General features: G+C 43.6%; 1 protein-coding gene across 1 annotated transcript in view; it reads left to right on the forward strand.

The window, feature by feature from the left end:
- Nucleotides 1-25,017, forward strand: part of PTPRB (protein tyrosine phosphatase receptor type B) — an 84,150-nt gene extending 59,133 nt beyond the window's left edge. Inside the window, exons 20-32 of the mRNA XM_081083295.1 lie at nt 3,794-3,900; nt 6,838-6,937; nt 7,803-7,886; nt 7,990-8,007; nt 8,119-8,200; nt 8,792-8,882; nt 9,775-9,851; nt 11,497-11,631; nt 12,658-12,780; nt 12,970-13,133; nt 15,083-15,218; nt 22,661-22,781; nt 24,656-25,017. Of these exons, the coding sequence (XP_080939421.1) occupies nt 3,794-3,900; nt 6,838-6,937; nt 7,803-7,886; nt 7,990-8,007; nt 8,119-8,200; nt 8,792-8,882; nt 9,775-9,851; nt 11,497-11,631; nt 12,658-12,780; nt 12,970-13,133; nt 15,083-15,218; nt 22,661-22,781; nt 24,656-24,678 (1,261 nt within the window). The 3' untranslated portion in view covers nt 24,679-25,017. The remainder of the gene's footprint in view (nt 1-3,793; nt 3,901-6,837; nt 6,938-7,802; nt 7,887-7,989; nt 8,008-8,118; nt 8,201-8,791; nt 8,883-9,774; nt 9,852-11,496; nt 11,632-12,657; nt 12,781-12,969; nt 13,134-15,082; nt 15,219-22,660; nt 22,782-24,655) is intronic.
- Nucleotides 25,018-27,000: the final 1,983 nt, after the last annotated feature.

The raw sequence follows: 27,000 nt of genomic DNA on the forward strand, positions 1-27,000 counted from the left end.
AATGGGGGATGGGGAGGGACGCGGGAGCTTGGCCAGCTGGGGAGGGACCATGGGAGGGCTCTAGGGCATATCCGGCCCATCTAGCTCAATCTCAATCAGCCAGACCCCAGCAGCAAGCTAACCTACTGGTTGGAGCATCTGCTTCCTGGTGGTCAGTGCACGTCATAGTGACTGGCCAACTGGTGGACTGTCTGCCCCCTGGTGGTCAGTGCACGTCATAATGAGCAGTTGAGCAGCCTTAGAATATCATTAGCATATTACGTTTTGATTGGTTGAATGGATGACTGGATGACCAGACACTTAGCATATTAGGTTTTTATTATATAAGATTTATTTTAAATTTAAATTTTTTATTGTTTAAAGTATTACATAAGTCTTTTTTTCCCCCTAGTGACCTCTCCCCAGCTGCCCCCATCCCCCAGCACATGCCTCACCACCCACCCACCCCCCATGTCTGTGTCCATGGGTTACGCTCATATGCATGCATACAAGTGCTTTGGTTGATCTCTTACCCCCTCAGCCCCTGCCTTCCCTCATAGGTTCGATAGTCTGTTTGATGCTTCTATGCCTCTGGTTCTATTTTTGTTTATCAGTTTATGTTGTTCATTATATTCCACAAATGAGTGAGATCATGTGATATTTATCTTTCTCTGACTTGCTTATCTTGCTTAGCATAATGCTCTCCAGTTCCATCCATGCTGTTGCAAATGGTAAGAATTCTTTCTTTTTTACAGCAGCATAGTAATCCATTGTGTAGATGTACCACAGTTTTCTAATCCACTCATCTGCTGATGGGCACTTAGGCTGTTTCCAAATCTTAGCTATGGCAAATTGTGCTGCTATGAATATAGGGGTGAAAATATCCTTTCTGATTCATGTTTCTGTTTTCTTAAGCCTGATACTTTATCAGTAAACCTATAGTCTGAGAATCTCAAGATAGAAAGAACTCAAGAGCTGGACCAGGCCAATCTTTAACTTAGTGCAGCAGACCTGTCCCGTAGCTTTCCTGGAAGCTGGTTTTCCTCCAGCCTCCGCTGAGAGCCCTTCAATAATGTAAAGCCCTTCACTACCTATGTGGCTCCTACTCTAGATGCTGGAACGTGACTTCATGACTACAACTCTGTGACTCCAGCCTACTTAGCTCAGTCCTGTCTTTAAGGAGGAAAATAAGGATGTCTGTTTCCTCTTCTACTTGCAGTCTTCCCTAAATATGAAGTCAGCTATCATGTTCCTCTAAGCCTTCTCTGTATCATCCTGGTCAATCACCCCAATGATTTCTATGCTTCCTAAATTATGACCCCCAAAATTGAGTATGACTGGTCCTGACTCACCCAGAGGACATGAGATTTAGGTCCTGTGATAGGTACAGTAGGCCTTTCATCCAGGTTGGGGTTCTAATTCAGTGTTTTAGGAGCTGCACCTTGCTTGCTTATTGAATTTAGGGCCAGCTGATCTCCAGGCACCATCCCACATGGGCACATGGACAGCTACCTCAGCAGCTCTCTAGCCCAGGTGACTGGAATAACTCCAAATGCCAGATGGAGAGCTCTAAATGAGTTCACTGTCATTCTAACCCCAATATGCCAAGCAAAGCTCATCCTCTTTCCCTAGTCTAGCTCCCATTTCTATCAGTGAGGCCGTTTTTCTTCCCAATGACCTGAGCTAAAATCTTAGAACAGTTGTTTTTTTTTTAATAATCCTAACCTGAGGATATTTTTCCATTGATTTTTCAGAGAGAGTGGGCGGGAGAGAGGAGGGGGAGAGAGAGAGAGAAACATGGATGTGAGAGAGACACATCAACTGGTCTCCCTGGGGCCAGGGATCTAACCTGCAACCTAGGTATGTACCCTTAATCAGGAATCAAACTGGTGACCCTTTAGTGTACAGACCAATGCTCTAACCACTTAGCAACACCGGCTACGCCTAGAACCATCTTGATTTCCCCCTTTTCCTCTTCAGACTAGGTCTTGTCTGGCACCTCCTCTCAGTGCCTTTCAGTCTCCTTTCTGTTCTCGTTGCCACTGCCCGAGACCAAGGCCCCATGTCCTTGGCCTGGGCTATCACACTAGTCTCTATATGGGCCACTCTTCTCCCAGGTGGTCCTTTGCCGGCTCTTCCACTTGATTTCATACTGTTCCCCCATTTGGAATCCTGTGCTCCAGGCCACCCCATCTCCTTATGCCCAAACATAGTTTCCTCCAAATTGCAGTATTCCTCATTTGCATTTAATATGTGCTTTCTTCTTTTACTATTGGCCTTATTTCTTTATATTGTTTTTCTAGTTTTGAAGAGTAGTGAGCATGTATCTCTTTGTAACTTCAGCAATTAGATATAAAGAAGGGCCGAAACCGGTTTGGCTCAGTGGATAGAGCGTCGGCCTGCGGACTGAAAGGTCCCAGGTTCGATTCCGGTCAAGGGCATGTACCTGGGTTGCGGGCACATCCCCAGTAGGAGATGTGCAGGAGGCAGCTGATCGATGTTTCTCTCTCATCGATGTTTCTAACTCTCTATCTCTCTCCCTTCCTCTCTGTAAAAAATCAATAAAATATATTTTAAAAAAATATATAAAGAAGGCATTAAGTATATTTTATGACAATGACATTAAAATATTTTTAGATAAAAGGCTCTCTAGAAAATAACTAGTGCCCAAAAGACGGGAAGATACATAATTTTATTTGTAATGTAATGTTCAGTGTAAAATGTTATTTGTATATGTAGTTATTTTAGTAAAATATCAACAATTACAGGAATACTGATAATATTGACATTTGACTCATCGGACTACTCTAACAGGCACCCAGAGTTACTGCCCCCGCAAATGAACTCTGTACTTCCCGAACCCCTCAACATTCTCCACGGACTTCCTTGATGTTAGTAAATGGCACCTCCATTCCCCCAGTTGCTCGTCAGCCAGATCATATGGAGTCATCCTTGCCTCCACCCTTTCATACTGCACGTCCACCAGCAAATCGTTCAGCTCTTTCTTTGAAATATCCAATACTTCTTACTATAAATATGACTACGTTTTGGTCCAAGCCAGCATCTCCCACCTGGACTTGAGCAATTCCCTGCTGACTAGTTTGTGCTCTTTTACTGCTGCTCCCAGGCTGCAGCAGCCAGAGTGATCCTGATAGCACCCCCTAGTGGCTTCCTAGGTCTCTCAGAACAAAAGCCAAAATCCTCACCAGACCTTCGGGGTCTTCCATGGTCCCATCTAACTCTCTGCCCTCATCTCCTATTTCTCCGTCATTCATATATTGTGCTCAGCCATGCTGGCCTCCTTGCACCCGGGCATGTTCCTGCCTCAGAGCCTTGCACCTGTCTGAAATGCAGCCACGGTTCCCTCCTTTCCTTTCCTCAGGTTTCTGTGCACATATCCTTTTATCAGAGACATTCGTTGACCATGATGAATAAAGCAGTCCCATTGCTTTCCATCTCCCTTACTCTGCTGCTGTCTTTTTAATGGTTCATGCCACTATTTGGCATATTATATTTGTATATGTATTATCTGATATCTTCCATGAAAATGTAACCTCTGGGATGGTAGGGACTTTTACTTTCTTCCTTGCAGTATCTCCAGCCCCTGGAACATAATGTCTGACACAGAATAGGGGACTCCATAAATATTTGATGGATGAATGAATGAACCCAAGACTGTCTGATTCCATGACTCACATCTGGCCCTACATACATATTGACAGGTCCCCACCCTGTTTCTCCTTGAACACGTTCTTCAGCCAGCCCTACTGTGGTCAGCCACTAATTTGTACCTAAATAAATGTTTCTTTTTCAGAATCAGTATTCGGGCTTTTACACAGCTGTTTGATGAGGACCTAAAGGAATTCACAAAGCCACTCTATTCAGACACGTTTTTCTCTTTGCCGATCACCACCGAGTCAGGTAAGGCTAACCTTTCCATTCCCACATATTCTCCCAGCCACCGTCACCCACAAGGACCTCTTGTGGGGAGGTCTACAACTTGGCTGATGGTGGGGGGAACATTTATTTTCACTTGGAAGTTAATCTGTATGTGACTGTGGATTGATGCGGGTTCAAGGAATTCACAACTTCTGTAGGAGAACGGGTCCAAGGAGAATTAATCTAGAAAAGGGAGAAGCACCAGATTTTTTTTTAAGAGGTACCAGATCTTTATTGAAGATAAATTTTTTAATAAATTCATTTAAATAAAGAGTTTGCACAGGTCAAAATATAAGTAGATACAAAAGGCTTTCGAATGCATACGTGCATATACATAGATATATATTTTAAAAACTAGAAGAAAAAATAGCAACGTATTAACAAGGAATATCTCAAAGTAGTGGGATTATAGGCAGCTTTTTTCCTTTTGCTTGTTATATATTGTTTTCACACTATAAAAAATGTTAACTTAAAAGGCTTTCCATAAATTTATGAAAGAGACTTCTCATGTATGTTAGAGGGAAAGCCTGAGTAATAGTGGCAGCTAGTACTTACGAGGTTGCCTACTCTGTGGAGGTAGGTTTAAGCATTGTGCATAGAATGACTTACCCAAGCCTAACTTCAGCCTTCTGGGTGGATACTGTTATCACCCCCATTTTAAAGGTGATGGCTGAGGCACCAAGAGTTAAAGGAACTCAGATTTCTGGGCTTATCAAGGACACTTTCACTGACCATGCTGAATAAAGCCTAATAGAGCTGGGGAAGATAGTAGAGCTGATGTTCTGGCCCTTTCTGCCTGCATCCTTAACCTGTACACCGCACTGCCTTGGAATATTTCAGTAAGGCTGAGAATAGCATCATTGTTCAGCAGGTTTTTCCTCGTTACCATGATCTGCCCCAGTCTTTCCCTGAAGCCCATGTTCCATGGTCCTTGGTCTCAGGAAGTTCTTCTTTACAGCTAAAACAGTCTGTCATGCTGCAGGACAAAAATGACTCAGCCTCACAAACACCCCCATCTACTTATGCCAAGTATAGGCATAATCTCCCACTTTTCAAGCCAAAAAGAGATCAGAACACAATTAAGACATGTTTGCTTATAATTTAATGTTAAGTAAAGGCTTTATAAACACAAGTCTTTCCTCTTTGAAATATTGTTATACAGTAAAAAATATGTAGACTTCAGTAAAGGAAGATAGTAAGTATATATTTTTAAAAAGAATATTAACCACCTTAAACAAAAGATGATTGTGTTGATTTGATGAGTCTTGAAAAGCAACATTGGATAAAAAATTCAAGGGCACAAAATGAAACTTCAAAAATGGGCTAATTCCTAGACTTAAATATAAGGGCCGAGACAATAAAATTTTTAAAAGAAAACAAAGGAGTACATTTTTGTGACCTTGAGTTAGAAAATGGTTTCTTAGGTATGACACCAAAAGCACAAGCAATAAAAGAACAAATAGGTAAATGGGACTTAATCTAAATTAAAAACTTTTGTACTTCAAAGGAGACCATGAAGAAAGTGAAACCACAGAATAGGAGAGACTATTGGCCAATCTTATATCTGATAAGGTGCTAGTATCCAGAATATGTAAAGAACTCTTAACTTACAACTCAATAATAAAAAGACAAATAACAAAAGATATGAATAGACATCTCTCCAAAAAAGATAACAAATGTCCAATACACACATGGAAAGATGCTCAACATCATAAGTCATTAGGGAAATGTAAATTAAAGCCACTGTAAGAAACCACTTCACACCCAGTAGAATGACTATAATCCAGAAGACAGTAGCAAGTGTTAGCAAGGATATGGAGAAATTGGAACCTCATGCATTGCTTGTGAGAATGAATAATGGTGTAGCTGCTTTGGAAAACAGTTTTCCAGTTACTCAAAATGTTAACCAAGCAATTCCACTCCTGAGTGTATACTCAAGAGGAATGAAAATGTATGTCCACACAAAACCCTGTAAACACATGTTTATAGCAGCTTTATTCATGATAACCCAAATATTCATTAATGGATGATTGAATAACAAAATGTGAGATATCCATAGAATGAAATATTATTGAGCCATAAAAAAGGAATGAAATATTGATCAATGCTACAATATGACGGAGCCTTGAAAGATTATGCTAATGAAAGAAGCCAATTACAGAAAAATACATATTTATGATTCAGTTTATGTAAAATGTCCAGAATAGGTGAATCTATGAAGACAGAAAGATTAGTGGTTGCCAGGGCTAGGAAGAGGAGAGAATAGAGAATGACAGCTAAGAGCATGGGGTTTCTTGATTGGGGGGGAGAGAGATGATGAAAATGTTACAGAATTGTATGTGGTGATATTTGTAGAATGCTGTGACTATACTGTGACTATACTGTGACTATACAAATCATTGAATTATACAATTAAACTGGTGAATTGTATGATACATTAATTATATTTCAATAAAACTATTTAAGAAATGGGTTACTCTTACCTGCTCTTAAACTCCCAGTGGCAGTATTATACCAGAAAATAAAAATAAAATTTTGTTAAAATAACTCACAGCCATGAACTGGATTGGCTAAAGTCCCAGATGCTGTAACTTGTTTTATACAAATGAAATAACATTTTTATTTTGGTGGCAAACTGCTGGCATTTATTTTAAGGGCCCCAAGCTTTATATACAAGCACAAACAAGTCCAAAATCTCTTTAAAAGCTAAATAACATTAACTTCAAAAATATAATGACCCACCAGCGTTTCATCTTCTCGGCTGCGTACTCCCATACTTCAGATAGGAACTGACTCAGTGTGGGCATCGTTTGAATTCTTCTTTAATAATGTTCCCGGGAAGGTAGAGCTTCTAGCTCCCTGGTTTGTTAGCACTAATGTGCCCACCTGGGTTTGTTGTTTCCATCTGTATTGCTGTAGAGCCGTTTTTTGGAGTTATTGAAGGCGTGAGTGCTGGTCTGTTCCTAATTGGCATGCTGGTGGCCGTTGTTGCCTTATTCATCTGCAGGCGGAGAACTAGGTGAGTACAAAGGTCCCTTTAGTGATTGGGCCCCGAACCTTAAACATGCAACTGAAAATGCCCTTTAGCCTGAACAGTAAGAAGGAAAAATAATTTAATTTCTCTTAGTTAAATCACCTTTGCTTCTCAAGAAAAACAAAAGTCAAACCCTAAAACCGGGACTCACTTTTGTCTGCCTCTCTACACACCATTGATGAATTCTGCCCTCTCCAAATGACTAGGGGGTTGTGTGAAGCTTTATTTGAGTGTGAAACACCTTTTGCACAGGAAAAAAAAAAAAAAAAAAACGTTGTGTGTGGTTCCATCTCCTCATGAAGACAGAGATGTGTGCAAATTGTGTAATATGCTGAAATATACTGAAAAGTGTGGCTGACATCACCCTTTTATGGCTCGTATCTGCTGTGCTAATTTAAGGAGAGACCAAAAAGAACCAAAGCATGTGGTCCCAATGCCACACTCTCTCCTCTTGGGGAATTTCTTTTATTTGGCACACTGTGTTCTCTCTTGATGTCATGTCTTGCATCTAAGGTTTACTGGGGCTTTTTTAAGGAAAGTTTTATTGAGAGTGTGGGAAGTGATTGTGACCTGTAGCCAAAAACCAGAAGACAAATCTTCAGCTATTGCAGAGATCCGTTTCTGAGTGGGAAAAGTCTATTTCTTTATGTTCTTCCTCTCTTCCCCTCCTATCCCTTTCTCTCCCCCCCTTCCCCCACAAAGAGACAGCGCTGGGTGTCAATCTACGTGAATACTGAAAAATCCATATATGCACAAGCATGCACAGCCTTACCATAAATGGAAAATGTGTTGAAGTTCTAATGTAATATGTCTCATAACTAGAATGTAAGTCCTCTCCCTTATGTTACAGCCATGGTCGAGAAAGGCCCTCTGCCCAGCTGAGCATCCGCCGGGATCGGCCATTGTCTGTCCACTTGAACCTGGGCCAGAAAGGGTGAGCACCACATCTTCCTTCACACCATTTGCTGAAAGATGAGTTGATTGTATTATGTGAGGTTTACTAATGAGGTCTTTCTTCTCTTGGCTTCCTTTCACAGTAACCGGAAAACTTCTTGGTAAGAGAGAAAACTCATTAATTACTATCGTATCTGCTTTTGAAATGGAGCTCTAACTGGTTATGGCATGTTTCCTTCAGTAATTTTCCTTCGGTTCTATTTTCATTCTAGCCCAATAAAAGTAAATCAGTTTGAAGGGCACTTCATGAAGCTGCAGGCCGACTCCAACTACCTTCTGTCCAAGGAGTACGAGGTACGACTCAGATGCAGTTATGCTTTGGCACCTAGTCCTCGGCAGAAGTTTCCTCCCAAGCTTTCCTGTAGAATCACAGGCTGACGGGGCTCAGGAGTTAGGAGGACACATAGGATCTCAGCTGAGTGCTCTTTTATGCCCGAATCTCTTCCCCGCACAACACACCACCTAATCTCACACGCCATTTCATCTCCAGATTTGCGCAGCAAACCCTGAATCCGATGATAAGAAAGAATGAACAAATTGCAAATGCAAACCTAAGGCTCTCAGTTACCCTGGCCATTTGTTTGACTGGGAAATAATGGGCTTTGGCGAAAAGTGCCCAGATTTTGGGTTCTGTTCCCAGCTTTGCCACCTATGTGACCTGGGGCAAGTTAGTTATCCTGTCGGAGCCTTCTCTGTAAAATGGAGATGAGAATGCCTCCTGTGGAACTGCCGTGGGGACCAGAGCTAATGCCTACAGAATAGCAGGCATTCCATGAACAGTAGCTAGTGTACGTATTCTCATATTGTAATCCACCTCAAGGATTGTATGATTTGTCTTCTTCTATTTCATATTCTCTACTTGCAAATTTATTTTTGACCTCATAGGACTTAAAAGACGTGGGTCGAAATCAGCCATGTGATATTGCACTCTTGCCGGAGAACAGAGGGAAAAATCGATACAACAATATATTGCCCTGTGAGTTTCGTGTTGATGTTTGTAATACTGTCTTCCTCTAGCCTTTCCTCCTTTTTTTTTCCCAGGAATAAAATGGGCTAAAGAAATACAGTATGGGTGGATTTGGGAGATCTGAGGCTCTGAATGCCTTTAAAAAGGGATGACGTGGATGTTGTTGCCCCTCCCTCCACATGGGTAACAACAAGCTTCAATTCTGGTCCCGAGAGGCCTCTTCTGCTGTTGACATTTCACCTTGGAGGCCTCCTAGCAGTAACAGGGCCAACAGCAAAGGCCAACTGAAGTTTTATCTAACCAAGTCTCCAGTTAGCAACTGTTATTAAATAATTATTACATATTTTAATTATCCTTATCCTATTAGCTCAGTGGTTCTCAACCTTCTGGCCCTTTAAATACAGTTCCTCATGTTGTGACCCAACCATAAAATTATTTTCGTTGCTACTTCATAACTGTAATGTTGCTACTGTTATGAACGTAATGTAAATATCTGATATGCAGGATGATCTTAGGCGACCCCTGTGAAAGGGTCGTTCGACCGCCAAAGGGGTCGCGACCCACAGGTTGAGAACTGCTGTATTAGCTGAAGCAACAGTTTTTTTGCATTGTATTCATTCCAGCAGTGTGAGGGAGCTGGCCACTCCTTGGGCGAACATCATAGTGTTACAAGTAGTGTTACAAAGGAAAGCGCAGAGGGGACTGCAGAAGGCATTTGGTCGTTTGTGTGTTTATGAACCACCTATGCAACCTGGGGCAAGTTATCCTGTCTGAGCTTCGTCTGCAAAGCGGAGATGAGGAGTCTTCCTTGTGGGGCCCTTGTGGGATCAGCATTCCATAAACCGTAGGAAAATCACCTTAAGACTCAGTGGCAAATCTGTCTCAATAAACTTCCTTCCAGATGATACCTCTCGAGTGAAGCTGTCCAATGTCGATGACGACCCATGCTCCGACTACATCAATGCCAGCTACATCCCTGTGAGTGCACCACTAGACTGTCATGTCCAATGAAGCTTTGATGGGTGACCACACGGGAGATACCTCTCCTCCTACATGCTATCACTGCTCTCAGGTTTTAGAAGGCAAGACTGTGTCTGATTGCCATAAAACACAGGGTGTCCATTTAATCACTGCGAAGGCCCATTTACACAATGGCTATAGTCACAAGAGATTTTAATGAGCCCAGGATGCATTCTCATGGGTCATTTTCTCGCTGCAGCCCTTGGCCAAGACTAGAGCTCCCTAAAGACATTAGACTTCCCCTGCTAAGGCTGACTAGGTAGGGACGCTGATTCGAAGTTACTTGGATTGTTGAAAACCACAGACACAGCTCCAAGGATATGTCAAACCCTTGGGCTCAGATTCTGGCTGTCAACTTGCTAACTTCCTGTAGCACCCTACAGTGGAAGAAGCTTTGAGATTAGACAGATCCAGGTTTCAGTCCCATCTCTGCCCTTTACTGGACTCTGTAACCTTGGACAAGTTATGTCACTTCCATTTTCTTTTCTAAACAATGAGGATAAATAATATGGATCTCAAATAATTATTCTTTCACTCAGTGAGCACTACTTGCTAAGTGCTGGCTATAAGTCAAATACTGAGAGATGCACAGGAATCTGGTAAGATAGAATCTGACCCTCAAAGAACTCCCAGGAGAGTTGGGGCATCAGGACATGACCAGGCCATGCCCTGAGGAACACACCTCCACGTCATTGTTAAAATGCAGATTCTGATCCAGCAGGTGGGGGCGGGACCTGGGATTCTGCATTTCTCACAAGCTGTTAGGTGAGCCCAGGCTGCTGGTCTAAGGACCACTGTCTGAGTAGCAAGAGGTTCGACGTTGCCACAGCAGGGGAACATCACTCAGCAGACAGGAAGATAGAGGAAAGCTCAGCAGAGCAGGCAACGTGCTGAGACTTGGAGGGTAAATAAGGAATAGCCAGCTGAGAGGCAGTGTCTGGGTGGGCGAGGCGTGGGAGTGGCAGAGGTGACAGAATGTAGAGGCCCTGAGGAGAGGGAAGGAGAGAAAGCTTCCACGAGGTTCTGCCAGGAATTCTGTATTGCTGGGGTGCAGAATGAGTGGGTGAAAATATCCTAGCTCAGAGAGTTGTGATTAAGATTAATTAAGATCTAGGAAAGTCCTGGCTCACAGCATGTTATCAGATAGGTTTTCAATAGACAGTGATTTATATTTCCTTAAGTTTCCCTTGCATGACCTCTCTTACCAACATTCCACTGTCAGTTCTCTCAAATGACTACAAGCTTCTCCATTAAATAGGGAAAGAGCCTGATTAAAATCTGCCCCTCAGACACACCTACACGCGGGCGCGCTCACTCACACACAATGGTGGATTAAGTGTTTTCTAGATTATCACCTGAGTCCTCCCTCCTTTGCCTTTTAGAATAGACCCAGCCTAATAAAAAGGAACTTGGCTCTTAACAATAGTTCAACATTCCAGCCTTTGTCCTTCCCGCTCCCAAGCCTTGACACTTGTGTTAGTATCTTTTTCTCGTCAGGGGCCTGGCCAAGACCTACATATCATCGCATCTGCAGCTCCCTCTTTGTTTATGGTTCTGAAGAGGCCTATTGTTTCTGACTGCCCATATTGTAAATTCATCGCAGGGCAACAACTTCAGAAGAGAATACATCGCTACTCAGGGACCTCTTCCTGGCACGAAGGACGACTTCTGGAAAATGGCGTGGGAACAGAATGTTCACAACATTGTCATGGTGACCCAGTGTGTGGAGAAGGGCCGAGTGAGTAAACACTCTTCCTGACTTCCAGCTTTGCTTTCCGCCATCTGGAGGGAGCTCTACCCCGCCATCCAAAGTTAACTCCTGCAAAGCTAAGGGTCATAGGAGAGAGAACACTGTTAGTGAATTACACCACCCAGTTCAGCAAGGCTCTGTGAGGTGAGGCCCGATTTGGACCCTGGGCCTGAACTTTCAGTCCAAGGTGTCTTCATTTGAGGACTGGGAACACCAGAAGTGCCCTGACACAGAAGGATGAACTGGCCAGCCGTCGCTCCATCCTCCAGTGTTTGGTGAGAGGAGACGCCTTGTCAGGCTCATTGGCTCTGCCCCTACTTTTAGGAAAAAAGGAGATGTGAACTATAGGCTGTGTCTACAGATACAAAGGAAAATAGTTAACTGGACAAATGAAGTAAACCTCTTGTAACGCACTTATACTCCTCTACTTTATATGGTTACTTGGGGGGTTGAAAGAGAGATTACCTGTAAGTGCCCAATACCTGTGGTCAATAATATATGTTCATAATCCTCTTTCTCCTGTCTTTCTCCATGTAATTTTGAGCATAGATAAATGTTCAGAATTTTCAAAGATCATTTGGCACATGGCACTGGGCCCAGGTTAGGACAGTGATATCAAATTATAAACAAAACAGGGCCTGGAAGACAGAGCCTCCCTCTGCCCAGCTAGATCTTTCTTCAAAAGGAACGTTGTAAGATGGTCCTACCTGCTAGTGGAACTGAAATGCTAAGGAAGTTAGAGAGAAACCTCAACCATGACCCCTCTGTGCCCGAAAGGTAAATGAGCCAGAGGTTGGGGTTCGCTCCTCGCGCCGGGAGTGTCTCCCCTTCACTGGCAGCGGCAGCTGGGCTTCAGCGCTGGCTATGAGCAGGTTAATGCAGAGCAGATGCCAAATGGCTTTAGCAGCTGATCCTGGATTCACACTCAGGAAGGCCTTTCCAGGAGCGAAAGTTCAGGTTCACGGAGGAGTCACGTTTCCGGACTCACTTTTTTTTCTGTCTGTTTTCCTCTAGGTGAAGTGTGACCATTACTGGCCAGCGGACCAGGACTCCCTCTACTACGGGGACCTCATCCTGCAGATGCTGTCAGAGTCGGTGCTGCCCGAGTGGACCATCCGGGAGTTTAGGATATGCAGTGTGCGTTGGTTTGTCTGATTTCATTTAATGACCCAGCTTGGAAAGAGGAAGGTCACCTGGGAATTGCCTATCTGCTGGTTCCTCTCCTGTCCTTGCAGCCCATAGGTGTTCCTGGTTGGGCACAGCTGTCAAGCTGGAAGCTTTGCCTTATCCTTATCTTTCTTCTTTTTTTCCTCTCTGCTCTCACAGGAGGAGCAGCTCGACACACACAGGCTCATCCGCCACTTCCACTATACGGTGTGGCCGGACCACGGAGTCCCGGAGACCACCCAGTCCCTGATCCAGTTTGTGAGGACTGTCAGGGACTACATCAACAGGACGCCCGGGGCCGGGCCCACCGTGGTGCACTGCAGGTACTCAGGCACACGGAGCCAATGACATGACACCTGGGAGACTGGAAAAGGCAGCAGGCAGGGGATCTGGTGGGAGGAGGATGAGTCTGGGCTCAGATGTTGTTAGCTCCCTTCTCCTTCTCTCCAACCTCATTCCTTTTCACTGACTTCTCTCTCCTGTTCTGCTTTCTTCACATACCTCCTCTCTCTCACCCTCCTCTCTCTCACCCTCTTCTCTCTCACCCTCACTCTTCATCCTTCTCTTTCCCTCAGAGATTATTTGGCGCATGGCACTGGGCCCAGCGATATCAAACTATAAATAAAACAGGGCCTGGAAGACAGTGCCTCCCTCTGCCCAGCTAGATCTTTCTTCACAAACAACCATTGTTCTCTTGCTCTTTTTCCTTTTGTACAAAAATGCAGAGTCCTCATGCGACTTCCAGGCTCTCCATCCCCCATCCAAGTTCCCAGAACCCGCTCCCACTCTAGCCAGAATGGAGACGGCATACGTTTACTTTCGCTTCTTACTGCTTGCAATGGCCTTCTCTCTCTCCTCCATCTATAATAACCCTAACTGTCCTTTAAGATCCTGCTCTAGCCCTCTCTCCCAGTTGAGTAGCACCTGCCATCTGTAGCACCCAACTTTGCTCTTAAATTTATGTTCCCTCTTGAATTCTCTTGGCTTCAGACTACTGTGTGCCCATAAAATCAACCTAGCAATCTCTCTCTCTCTCTCTCTGTCTCTCTCTCTCTCTCTCTCTCTCTCTCTCTCTCTCTCTCTCCTCTCTCCTAGTGTTTACCTAATTAATGTTTGCAGCAACACTTTGATAGTCCTAACTGAATGGCACTAATAAATACGGAGCAGGGAATTGCTACAGTGAGAAATGTCAAAGGCACTCACTGTCTCCCAATGAGCCCAGCACCCTAGGAGCCCTGCTTCTATATGTCAGTGGAACCCTGATGCTTTAATAGGAGTGTGCGGTACAGAGCTTCCTGCCTCCTGAGGGATGGCAGGCATGTTCACCCGGGGCCACTGGAGAACTGTTTTATTTTTCTTAGAAGTACGTGCAGCAAAAATCCCCAGGTCATGCAATCACTCTGGGGAGCAACTGTCAGTCCCTAGTGAAGTTGAAGGGGTTCACACCCTATGATACGCAGTTCTACCTCTACTTATCAGCCCTAGCAAGTGCCCGCCTGTGTGCCAGTGGTTCTCACAGCAACATGGTCTTCAGCAGAATGTGAGTGCCTTTAACCGTAGGGAATGGACTAGTGGTGGATGGACTAGCAGTGGTTTATGAACGCTATAGAGCTGTTAAGAGAAAGTATATATGTGTGGGTAACGACATGGATAAGGCTCAAAACACAATACTGAGTGGAAAAGTTGGCAGAAGACTACATGAAACATGTTATCATCTTAGTAAATTTTTGAAACACATAAAATGATTATATTGTTCATGGATGCAGGAGAAGTATAAAAACATGGCTGGAAATGATACACACCAAGTGCAGAGCAGTACCTACCCCTGGGGGAGTAGGAAAGGTGAGGGAAAGAGGTAGTAGCTGGGGCTCTAGGTTGCACTTCTTTGAGAGAGCATGTGGAGAGGAAGACATGTTCCTATAACCTCCCATAACTTGGAAGGGAAAAGAAAGATTTGCTGGTCTCTGGATGCCCTCTTGAAAGGCCAATGTAGCCCTGACCGGTTTGGTTCAGTGGATGTTGTGTTAGTCTGCGGACTGAAGGGTCCCGGGTTCGATTCTGGTAAAGGGCATGTACCTTGGTTGCGGGCACATCCCCAGTGGGAGGTGTGCAGGAGGCAGCTGATCGATGTTTCTCTCTCATCGATGTTTCTAGCTCTCTATCCCTCTCCTCTCCTCTCTGTGGAAAATCAATAAAATATATTTTTTTTAAAAAAAAGAAAGAAAGGCCAATGTAATAAACAGGCTTGGCCCTTCTTCCCCATCTCTTCCAGTGCCGGTGTGGGCAGAACTGGAACCTTCATCGCGTTGGACCGAATCCTCCAGCAGTTAGACTCCAAAGACTCTGTGGACATCTATGGAGCAGTGCATGACCTACGGCTTCACAGGGTTCACATGGTGCAGACGGAGGTAAGAGTCACAGGCGGAAGGACACAGACCGCTCTCCCTGCCTCCCTCCCAAAGCCCCCAAATGCCCGAGGCCCTAATCTGAGAAGGGGAAACAACTGACTCATTGGGAAGAGAAAGAGCACGGAGGACATAATTTGTCTAGGACTTGTCATTTTAAATCTCAGGGACCTTCAGGATGGTGTGTACCTTATCTTCACTGAGCTGGTTGCCCATCTTCTGCCGGTGGGTGGGTAGGAAGACAGATTATTGTGATCAATGCATGATACCTGGGAGAAAGGCCAGGCCATCTTGAAGATCATTTTCAGATTGGCTGGTGGGTGAGCACAAGAACTTCAGTTAGTAAAGAGGAAACAGATTCTAATCTCTTCTCTCCTCCAGCCCCCCGCCTAGCTGCACCCCCCCCCCCAACTCTGGAGACACCAAAGAAGTGTACATTGATTGGGAAGGATAAGTGCATCCATTGGTGGCCCTTTGGCATTTGCAGGGCATTTTTGAACAGGTTAACTCATTAGATTCTCACCACAGCCTGATAAGAGAGTTACTATTTCCCATTTCCAGGCTAGAAAATTGAGGCTCAGAGGCTTCGGGCTATCACCAGCCGTGAAATGGCCAGACTGGCACTTGAACCTGCTCTGGAGAACCCAGGGCCCTAAGCAGCAAGTCCACTGCCACAGCCTCTGCGCCAGGCCATGTCCCCACACAGACCAAGCCTGTCATTTCCCAGTTAATTGCCTTCCAAAGCCCAAGTTCTCTTACCTTTCTGTTTCCTAGGTAACTCTGCAAAATCCTCTATTTACCTTTTTTTGAAGACTCCTTTATTTTTCAATTACATTCCATATTATGTAAGTTTCAATTGTACAGCAGATGGTTAGACATTTATATAACTTTTGAAATGACCTCCCTGTAAGTCTAATACCTATCTGACACCACACATAGTTATTACTAACTAGAAGCCCGGGGCACAAAATTTGTGCACGGAGGCAGGGGGCGGGGGTGTCTCTCAGCCTGGCCTGCACCCTCTCCAATCTAGGATCCCTCTAGCAATCCAGAAACACTGGCTCCTAACTGCTCACCTGCCTGCCTGCCTGCCTGATGCCCTTAACTGCTCCCCTGCTAGCCTGATAGCCCAACTGCTCTCCCCTCCTGGCCTGATCCCCCTAACTGCCTATCTGCTCTCCCCTCCTGGCCTGATCGCCCTAACTGCCTATCTGTTCTCCCTTCCTCTCCGCGCCATGTGGACCCCTGGCGCAGGCATGCTGAGAGCTCTCTGCTGTGGCCCCGCCCCATCCTGATTGGTCTTTACATGACGGCGTCCCGTACAATTTGCATAGTCCTCTATTATTAGTATAGATGTTATTGGCTCTATCCCCTGTGCTGTCAGTTACTGATATACATCCCCATGACTATTTGTAACTACCATTTTATACTTCTCAATCCCTTCTTTTTTACCCAATCCCGCTCCCCTCTAGCAACCATCAGCCCAGCACCCTAGTTCTCTGTATCTATGAGTCTGTTTCTGTTTTGTTTTTCACTTACTTTGCTCTTTATTTCACATAAAAGTGAAATCATATGGTATTTGTCTTTCTTTGTCTGATTTTTTTTCACTTAGCACAATACTCTACAGGTCAATCCGTGTTGTTGCAAATGTAAGGTTCCATTCTTTTTTATGGCCAAGGATTGTGTATATATGTACCACATCTTCTTTATCCAGTTGTCTATCAGTAGACACTTAGGCTGCTTCCATATCTTGACTATTGCAAATAATGCTGCAATTAACATAGTGATGCATCAAAATCCTCTATTTAAAAAAAAAATAATTCCTGTCCAGCCAGTCTGGCTCAGTGGTTGACCATTGATCTATGAACCAGGAGGTCACATTCGATTCCTGGTCAGGGCACATGGTTGTGGGCTCAGTCCCCAGTAGGGGACATGTAAGAGGCAGCTGATCAATGATCCTCATCATTGATGTTTCTATCTCTCTCTCCCTCTCCTTTCCTCTCTCTGAAATCATTTTTTTTAAAGTAATTTAAAAAATAATTCCCATGGTTAAAGAAGTGGAACGTTCTACATGCTCCTGTCTGTGATTACAGCACACCTGGAAACCGCGCAGCAGCTGTACTGCAGCAGAGCTCCCCCGAGCTTTTTTAAACGCACTATCCCAAAACCTCCTTGACCCTGAATGCTTTTCTTGTGCAGCACCTGGTAATCTCATGCAGAGCTCATACTCCGTGACACATTGGGAAAACACTGGTGTCATTTTTCCTACTGGCAGTGCCCACACCAGGGATCCTCTCCCACCACCACTGCCCTGGCCCAGGAGTGCTTTCATTAGAGCAATTATTTTATTCTGGAATTTTTAAAAAAATACATAAAACTAGGAAAGATGATATCATGAAATTCCATCTACCCAAACTCAAGCTTCTGCAATTATCGGTATTCTGTGTTCTTTTCTCATCTACATCCCACATATCTGGTTCACATGCCTTCATTAGACTATTTTAAAGAAAATTCTACTTATCACATCATTTCGTCTTTAAATACTGTGTGTGAGTGAATGTGCAAATTAAAAATATGGACTCTTTTAAAAAGTACAATCACAGTATCATTATCAGACCTAACAAATCTAATCATAGTTCCTTAATATCATATAATATTCAGTCAATGTTTAAATATCCCTAATTATGTCAAAAATGACTTTCCATACCTGGTTTGCATTAGAATACAATGTGCACACATTGCATTTGGTTGAGGTCTCTTTTAAATCTCTTTTAATCTATAATGATCCTCCCTCTAATTTGTTTTTCATGCCATATATTTATTAAAGAGACCAGTTCATTTGTTCTGTAGATTTTCCTACATTCTGGATGTGGCCGACTGCGTTTTCCTGGTGGTAATGTGTCATCTGTTCCCCATAGTCTTTGTCTGCCAGTGTGAGGCTCCCTTAAATTCAGGTCCCTTTTTACCACCACAGTGTTTCACAGATGGATGGTGATGAGTACTTCCTGTTGTATCAGGTCAGGAAGGACTTCCTGTCTGTGTGAGTCTCTGTCAGTGCCGATGGAATTGGCAGTGACATCCACTCTCATGCTCCCCATCAGCTTTTCACTTAGGGTTGGGGCAGCCACTGAGGACCACTGTCTAGCTCTGTTATTTCAGGAAGGGTGGCAGAATTACATCACAGTTTCATACCAGTTATCCATAAGACTGCGAGTTCCTAGCGGACAGAAACGTGTTTTTCTTCTCTCTCTCGCCTCTCTCTCTCTCTCTCTCTCTCTCTCTCTCTCTATATATATATATATATATATATATATATATATATATTTGTCTATTAAATGAATGAACAAATATTTCACAATTACATTGCTAAAATGTCAGTGCCAATGTTTCATTATTAGTTTGTCACTTCTGCAAACTCAAACCAATACTTACTTTGTAATCTTAAGAAAAGGAGATTATCACCTTTGAGGTAGTCTCAAGGTGTGTGTGTGTGTGTGTGTGTGTGTATGTGTGTGTTTTCAGACTCCCTGGTTATTGTTAGAGGCCTCTGGGGTCATGTGTCCCTTCCACACACCTATCCAGAGCTCTGAGCACTCCCTATCGTAAATATCACTGGGTGACTTCCAGGGCAGGGGTACCATGATGTGCAAAGCTCGCCCTCCTTCTCTTGGACATAGCTCCTTTTCCCAGTCTGTTCTGCCTCTCTGAGGATTTTGTGGCTCTCGTTCCTCAGGGTACCTCTTCACGGCTTGATTTCCCTGAGGTTCTGTCCTCAAAGCGCTGCCCTTCTGCCTCTACCTTTATTCTTTGTGATGGCCCTCACTCCCGTACACGCCCATGTTTCCCAAATCTCATTCTCCTTTCCCAGCATTCCCCTAAGCACCTGGCTGCCAGACCGTTCCTCCTGGAAGCCTTCCAGTCATCTTGACTCAAACAACTCGTCACCTGTCTTTCAAACACCAACTGCAGTGATAACAACGAAAGCACTGCTGCTCTCGCTCCCTTCGGTTTCAGGTGACAGTGCTTCCGTCCCCCTTGCCCTCCATCTGATTGCCTAAGCCCGGGGTCTGACTCCTTTTCCCACAGTTCTCGCCTTCAGACAGCCACCGAGGCCTGTCAATTCCGCCAGCACCTTTCTCTCTGTCCTGGTCTCTCACCCACTGCCCCTGCCCTTGCCCAGCCGTTCCCAACCCTCACTGGGCATATTGCAGTGGCTTCCCAGTGAGTCTGCTGTCTCCAGCGTCTCTCCAGACAACCCCTCATCACCACTGCCACCAACCAAGTTCTCTAGCTAACTCACTCTTGTAACTCCTGGCACAGAAATCTTAGAAAGCTCTCCATCACTTGTAAAATGAAGTTCAAACTCTCATCCGTGTGTCCAAGCCTCTTTGTAACCTGGCCCCAGCTTACTTCTCCATGTTCCTGTCATAACACCACCTACCCCCATGGTTTTAGGCTCATTCCCCTCCCTGGGCCAGGATGAACTTTGATTCCTCTGTTCATGATGAAATCGGCATTGCAGGAAGTGGGGATTTTTCTCTCTCCCTTAATTTTCCCCCAATAGCAAATGAAATCCCAAACAAATCCAGATATTATCTGCCTGGCTTTAGGACTCTGCTGAGGTGGGCTGCTCCTACAGCCTCGGAGCCCGGGCCCAGCCTGGCAGGCTGGCTTGGCTCTAGCAGTGAGTGCGGTATGTGTACCTTCATACTGTTTACATCATTTGGAATGTCCTACTTCTTTGCTCAAAATCTTAACAGATGTCTCCTTTTCTCTCTAGCTTGATACTTGCCATCCCCCAGAAGTGAATCTGATCACTTCTTCTTATGTATAAAGCTTTACATACAATCCTGACTTATGTTTATCACCTTATAGGTATTTGTTCACATATCTCAGGGGACTTCATAATGTAGGTCTGGTATAATCATTAGGACAATTCAAAGACACAAAACCAGATAATATCTGGAGATGTTTGGGATTTCATTTGCTATGGGGGGAAAAAAGAGAGAGAGAAAATTCCCACTTCCTGCAATGCTTATTTGCCCCTCTGCTCAACTCTGCAATCATGGACCATGAAAGGGCCTTATGTATAATTCTATAAAAATTACCCAATATTACAACTTTTGGCAAAATGGAGTGGATCTGAGGCTTTACCCGTTAGCTAAACAGAGCAAAAAATTATCTTTTGATTGAGGTTCATGTATTAGACTGTCTACTTTTTGTGAATGAAGCACATTAACAACCTGAAGGTTTCACTCGTAACCATTTTTCAAGGACATCTATTGGGAAAAGAATTTATATTTAAGACAAGGCAAATTAATGAATATTAACTGGTTTCAAAGCCCATGGTGGATCATTGTTGAAGAATTTATTAATAAGGCATCACATAGAGGTATTAGAGCTCATTCACCACTGAATGCTCAGGTCCCAAAGTAATTTAATATCTGAGGAGAATTAAAATGTGAATCATGCTCTGGATGGGAGGAAGCAGACAGGTGCCTGTCGTAATTTGGTGGGTTGTTTTCAAGACGGTCAGAAAGAGACTGCCTATGCTAACAACTGTTTTCAGGGTAGTGCCCTCCTGGAATTTTCAAGATCAAGCTGGAATAAAACCCTCATTACAAGTGAGCAAGGTTTGTGAGCAGAAAGGCAGAGAGTAGTTAATGTTAATGCAGGCCTCATTTATGATTGTTTTGTGTCTTTGAATTGTCCTAATGATTATACCAGACCTACATTATGAAGGCCCCTGAGTAGCTGACCAAGCTAGCTTCCAATCAGGAGCAGTGCCTAGTGCCAACCCATAAAAATAAATACTTGTTCACCTTTAAAGATAGTTGGTGAGGGAAGATCTCAGAGTTTTACTTGGTGTCTCAACCTATGAAATACTCTAAGGCTGACCACTTCAATCATGGGGTCCATCTAGTTGACAGCAACACAAAGTCGTGTCCCCTGAAGTGGGGTATTACCATTTGTATGCCATAAGCGTCTATCGTGGCGTATGGGATGGTTTGCGTTCTGGACACGTGGTAGTTAACTGGATAATAGTAAAGGAAGTTAGCTGTAGAGGAGACCTTTGCCTCCTTGTTTGACAGATGGAGAAACTGAGATCCCGAGAAGCCTCACGATTTAGCCTCGGCCAGCTGCATGCAGACTAGGAGCCCAGCATCCCTGGCGTGGTGCTGTGCTCTCTTCCTGACCTCCTCTTTCCCTGGAGCCGTTGCTATGTCATTAAGGGAGCCCAAGGCCAAGTGCTAAGTTTACATGGACATACATTCCCTTATTAGAAAGCTCAGTTGGTGGTAAGGAATGGGGCCCATTGCACAAGTTTAGCTGCCTGTGACTGATCTCCTCTGACAGTGATGGCAAACCTTTTGAGCTCGGCGTGTCAGCATTTTGAAAAACCCTAACTTAACTCTGGTGCCGTGTCACATATAGAAATTTTTGATATTTTCAACCATAGTAAAACAAAGATTTATATTTTTGATATTTATTTTATATATTTAAATGCCATTTAACAAAAAAATGAGTTCATGTGTCAGAGGTTCACCCTCACTGTCCTATGAGGTCTTCATGGTGTCTTTATAGTCACCAAACACTGACTCATCTATATTTGTTTCTGTTTTTGAAGTAGTTAGCTCTCAGATAGTTGACAGGTGCGGCTATCCCTACTGTAACCCTTTGTAGTTCTCTGCCGTCAGCCAACGTCTTTGAGATTCTTCCATGAGCTTGACTCAAATGCTGAGAGAATCAAGACAGATAAGACACTAAACTTGCCCTCAAAGAACTGATAGTCCCATTGGTGTCTATTGTATACCTTTCCTTTTTCTCACTATACTTCCAAAAGAAATAAAACAGCAGAATACACAGTGACATGCTTTTGTCATTCGATAATATAATGAAACTAGGATTCATCTAAGAAAACTGGTATAGTGAAAAGAACATGAAGTTTGAGGCCAATTCAGGATCAAATCCTAGGGTTCCATTTCTTAGCTTTGTGACCTTGGAGAAGTTACTTAACTTCTCTGAGTCTTCATTCATATGGATGATTATATCTACTTCACAAGGTTGTCAAAATATGAAATAATACATGTAAAATGTATAGCACGGTGTTTGGCATTAATTCATCTATTTAATAAATATTTGTGGAGAATATACCATGTGCCAGAGATAGTAGTTGGCCTCCATAAAACATACTCTATAAATATGTATTGTATGCACTTAAGAAAAAGGAATGAACACCACCTCTCTGCCCATTATCATCATTCTCATCTTAGTGGTAATAGAATGCTGTCACTCTTCTATGTAGTAGAGACCACTAGTGAAGTGTTGATCAAGAAACTTGCTAATCTTACTGGATCTCAGTACTGTTCTTGTTTTGTGATAATCTCTCATCTTTTTGGTACTGAGGACTTGCCTTTCTCTGACGTGTTTTCTGCTTTTCACAGTGTCAGTATGTCTACCTACATCAGTGTGTAAGAGATGTCCTCAGAGCAAGGAAGCTACGGAGCGAACAGGAAAACCCCTTGTTTCCAATCTACGAAAATGTGAATCCAGAGTATCACAGAGGTAGGATCTTACTCCATTAACTTACAGGTTCATTTATCAAGATATAATTGATCCGGAAACCATTGAAGACTTAAACCTCTTCCAACATGCACCAACTATGTCTTCCTCTACCCAAAGGCCGGAGAAGGCCCTCCCAGAGGGCAGCAGGGGAGAGAGGCAGAGTGCGGAGGGGACTCCCACAGGTAACACTGATGCCACTGGTCGCTCTTCCTACCTGGCCTGGGGTGCCCTCCATTAAAGACTCTGCTTAACATTTCTAAGTGCTAAGGATCACTGCTGGGGAGGATGCTTTGAAATCACAACTGGGAGTTCAAATTGTAAAATCCCTTTGGAGAAAAACTTGCCCATATGTATCAAAGTTCTTAATATGTTCTTATCTTGTCAGCTGGTATCTCTACTTCCATCCTAAGTACTGACAGATTTATGCATGAAGCTTTTCATAGTTAAAGTTTGAGTAAAAAAACTAAATGTTTAATAATGGAGGACTAAGTATACCATGGTACATTCACTGAACAGAATACAATTCAGTCTTTAAAAACTATATTTTTGAAGATATAATAACATGGATATTTTTATAACTAAGAAAAGCAGAATTTAAAAGAAATGTAAACAACACATAGTGGGGAGAGGGGAGACTGGAAGGAAATATACCATGATAGTAAAATAAATTTATCTGACCAATAAAATAATATATGGTTTTCTTTCACTTTATGGTTTTTTAAACTTTCTAGAACAAGCATGTAACTTTTTTTTCAATAAAAAATTCAGTAGGAAAAATATATAAACTTTATAAGGCACTGCTTTGGTCAGACAATACTTACTTGACAAATGAAGGGTCTCTATGCCTCTTCCCACTGCAGACCATCATTCAAGCTTCATTCAGTACACGGAATCATTGCATTCGTGATTTGCTGCCACCTAACGAATTAGCCCAAACATTTATTATCTCACAGTTTCTGTAGGTCAGGAATTTGGGAGGGGCTGAACAAAGTGGTTCTGGCCCAGGGGCTCTCATGAGGTTGCAGTCAAGACATTGGCCATGTCTACCAGCCTCTGGAGGGTGGGGGTTGGGGGGAAGGGAGGGGGCTGGAGGCTCACTCACAGAGCTGGTGGCAGAGGTCTCAGGCCCTTGCCACAGGGACAGCCGTCTACACATCAGACCTTTTTTTAAAAAAACAAAAACAAAAAACATTATTTCAGAGCTATTTTATCTCCATTTCTAAATGATCTTCAATTTTGTTTTGTTCTCTGCACTCTCTGTACCCACCCATTAGCCAGTATGTGAAATCGTTGGTTGGTAAACTGTAAAGCACAAATACATGAGAGAACTGCTATTTAAAGGAGTCCTTTGTAACCAGATAATCCTTTTGTATTGTAAATAATTACCCCCTAATTTATCTGTATAGTAAATTAAGGTTTTTGCATGTCAGGTTCTTTAAGAAGCTCCAGGAAGGAGGGAGCTGGGAGGTCCCTTTGTCTTGTTTTGACTTGCTCAAGAGTCTTTTTTTAGAGTAATCCTGGGTGCTCTGAAGGAAGCTAAGGATGCTACAGTTACCAGGCATCTGAATTAGGATTCAGGTCCTAGCTCTAGGATAAATAACATTAACAAGCTGTGTTACCCTCAGCTATTCTTCCTCTCTAGGCCTGTGGGCTCATCTGTGAAACCACAGGGCTTGGCCCAGAATCACTAGTCCTTTCCAATTCGAGATGGTTCTGAATGGAATGACCAGGCCCCCACAGGGCTTGTCTCACCTTAAACTATATTGAATTTTAGTCACTTTCACTGGTCTTTCCCATTTGTAATTTTCAGAAGCAGAGCAAGCAACTGTGACGTGCCCTGCTACCAACTCTAATTACAGTGTCCTTCCTTTCAGATGCGGGCTATCCTAGGCACTGAGGATGCACCCGAAGCTATCCTGGAGAAAAGCTATTCACTGTGTGATTTTTTTTTTAACTCGCTTCATGCCCTACAGAGGTGCCAACTATTTCTATTGATACTATGTATAATTTATTAATCTGGAGAATTTTAAAGAATTTATGTAATTTAAAAGTAACAGATATTATTGTACATAGCTGTATTTTGTAGTTTCTTCTGTAAATATGTATTTTTTCATAATGTTTAATATTAAGCTTTATATAATACTATTTTCCACACCAAAGTGTCCATGGGTTGTTCTACATAAACTAATCCAACCTGTATGACAGGACTGCTGTAAACGGGTGTGGATGTGGCTGCAGAAGCGATCCCCTGGGCCCTGGTTTTTGGCAGTTTTGATATTTACTGAACAGGAGAAAGGACGGGCTGCGGAGAGCATATAGCCTGCTGGCTTTGCTGCATTGCTGTCCTATGAATCTTGGGATCCAAAGATGATCCAAATGCTATTTGGACAAATAGGACAGTCAAAAAAAGGACTGGGCAGGGGGGAAGGGATTAAGTAGCACGGAAGCTGAAGGCGATGGCTGTGCCTAAAGTGGATTCTCTCGCCCCTTTCTCCTGCCAGAGGTTCAAGCCAAAGTAGTCAGCTCAGGGGCTGCAGTGCAAGGCCGGGCTGCAGTGTGGAGGGCTGTGGTAGAGAAGGGTGTGAAGAGAAGTGATGAATTCTTACATCAAGAGGAATGCCACCTGGATGCCTGCCTGTAAACGTAATCAAACTGAGACCACCATCCATAGTGATAGGGGGTTGTTCACTGCGCCACAGTGTGGAGCGTGGACACGCATGCCCTTACCGTCACGGATGTGTTGGTCGACCTGCACACACTGGTCTTTGTCTGCATTCCTGGAAAAGTCAAAATTATGCCGGTCATACTTGGTTTTCCCATCAAAAGAAGATTGTAGTGTCAGATTATACTCCTCATCAAAGGACCTAATGCCAATATTTTTACGGAAATGCCCATAAATATCACATACCGTTAATTTTTGTAAAAAGACTCAGTAGTGCTTAGTATAAAATTTTCCAAAAGGCTCTTAGTAAGTCATTGAGGTCCAAATATTACACAGTCACCTTAAGTTGTTTTTCATATAAAAGACACTACCTACTCTCCCAAGTGGATCTTCCGTATCTGTGCCTGTTTTGACTCCGCTAGATTTCAGAGAGTCGGAAGGCGGGCCTGGCCCTCTCCCATGTGCAGCCGAGGGGCCTCCTGGGAGAACCGGGAAGCGCCTGTGTCGGATCCTCAGGGCTGCCTGAGGACGGGCCAGGAGTGCTGGCCTTTTCCTCACTGCAGATCTCTTTGGAATAAACTGAAGAATTAGAGAGCAAGCTTGTTGATCTCACGGCTTCATTTGCAAAGAGAACACCTCTTTTCAAAGTGTGTATTTTTGCTACCTACCATGAAGTTCCATCATAAGTACTCAAATGGGTGCAACTGGTACAGTAATTGAAAATCATTACATGTATCCAAAATAGTTACTTATAGCTAGGCAAGTCCACACCCAAGCCAGAGAAGTTTCCAGGGCTATATGAGATGCATGAAAACAGGGGGAAACTTTGTGAGAATGAAGATGATAATAGGAGGGTTCCACGTTTCCACAGTTTCCTTGTGCTCAGCACCTTCATGAATGACAGTGTGAGGCTTTGATTCTGTTTCAGGGAACTGGCTGGATTTTCTAAAAGTGAAAAGGAACAACATATATGTAAGTGTGGCAGGGAGGAAATGGAAGTCAGAGATTTGGGAGATGTAGTGTCAGAATAACTTTCCCTGCATTGAAAGGTAAACGCAACAAAAATAATCCGCAGCATTTTAGACTAATGTTGCTCAGCACAAAGCACACCAATACAGGGAAAGACAAATTCCTCTTGGCTTTTCATTCATCTAGGAAACTTCTAGTAAGTACCTGCAGCCTGCTAGGCAGTGTCCTAGAAACTACACGTTTCTACTGACATAAGGAATGCAGCACAGTAACAAAGTTAGGCTGCTGTTACCATTTTCAGTGAAGCTCGAAAGAGGGCCTCCAGGAGGCAGCGAGGTGGCCACGCCGGCCCACAGCAGTGGGCAGCCTTCCCCAGGCCACACTGGCCAGTGCTGATGCTGCGTCCATAGCAAACACCGGATCTAGAAAAGGGAGCAATTAACTGCACAGACCAAAAATTGAAACCACAAAAAACTACACATCTGTAGCAGCCAATCACACCCACATACCTGGTGTGTCTGGGGTGGAATTAGAGTCGTGGAAATGGACACGACAAGGGAAAACTGTATGTTCTTTTGGTCTAATCTA

The sequence above is a fragment of the Myotis nattereri genome, assembly GCF_964212035.1.
Source record: "Myotis nattereri genome assembly, chromosome: 2".
Lineage (NCBI taxonomy): Eukaryota > Metazoa > Chordata > Mammalia > Chiroptera > Vespertilionidae > Myotis > Myotis nattereri.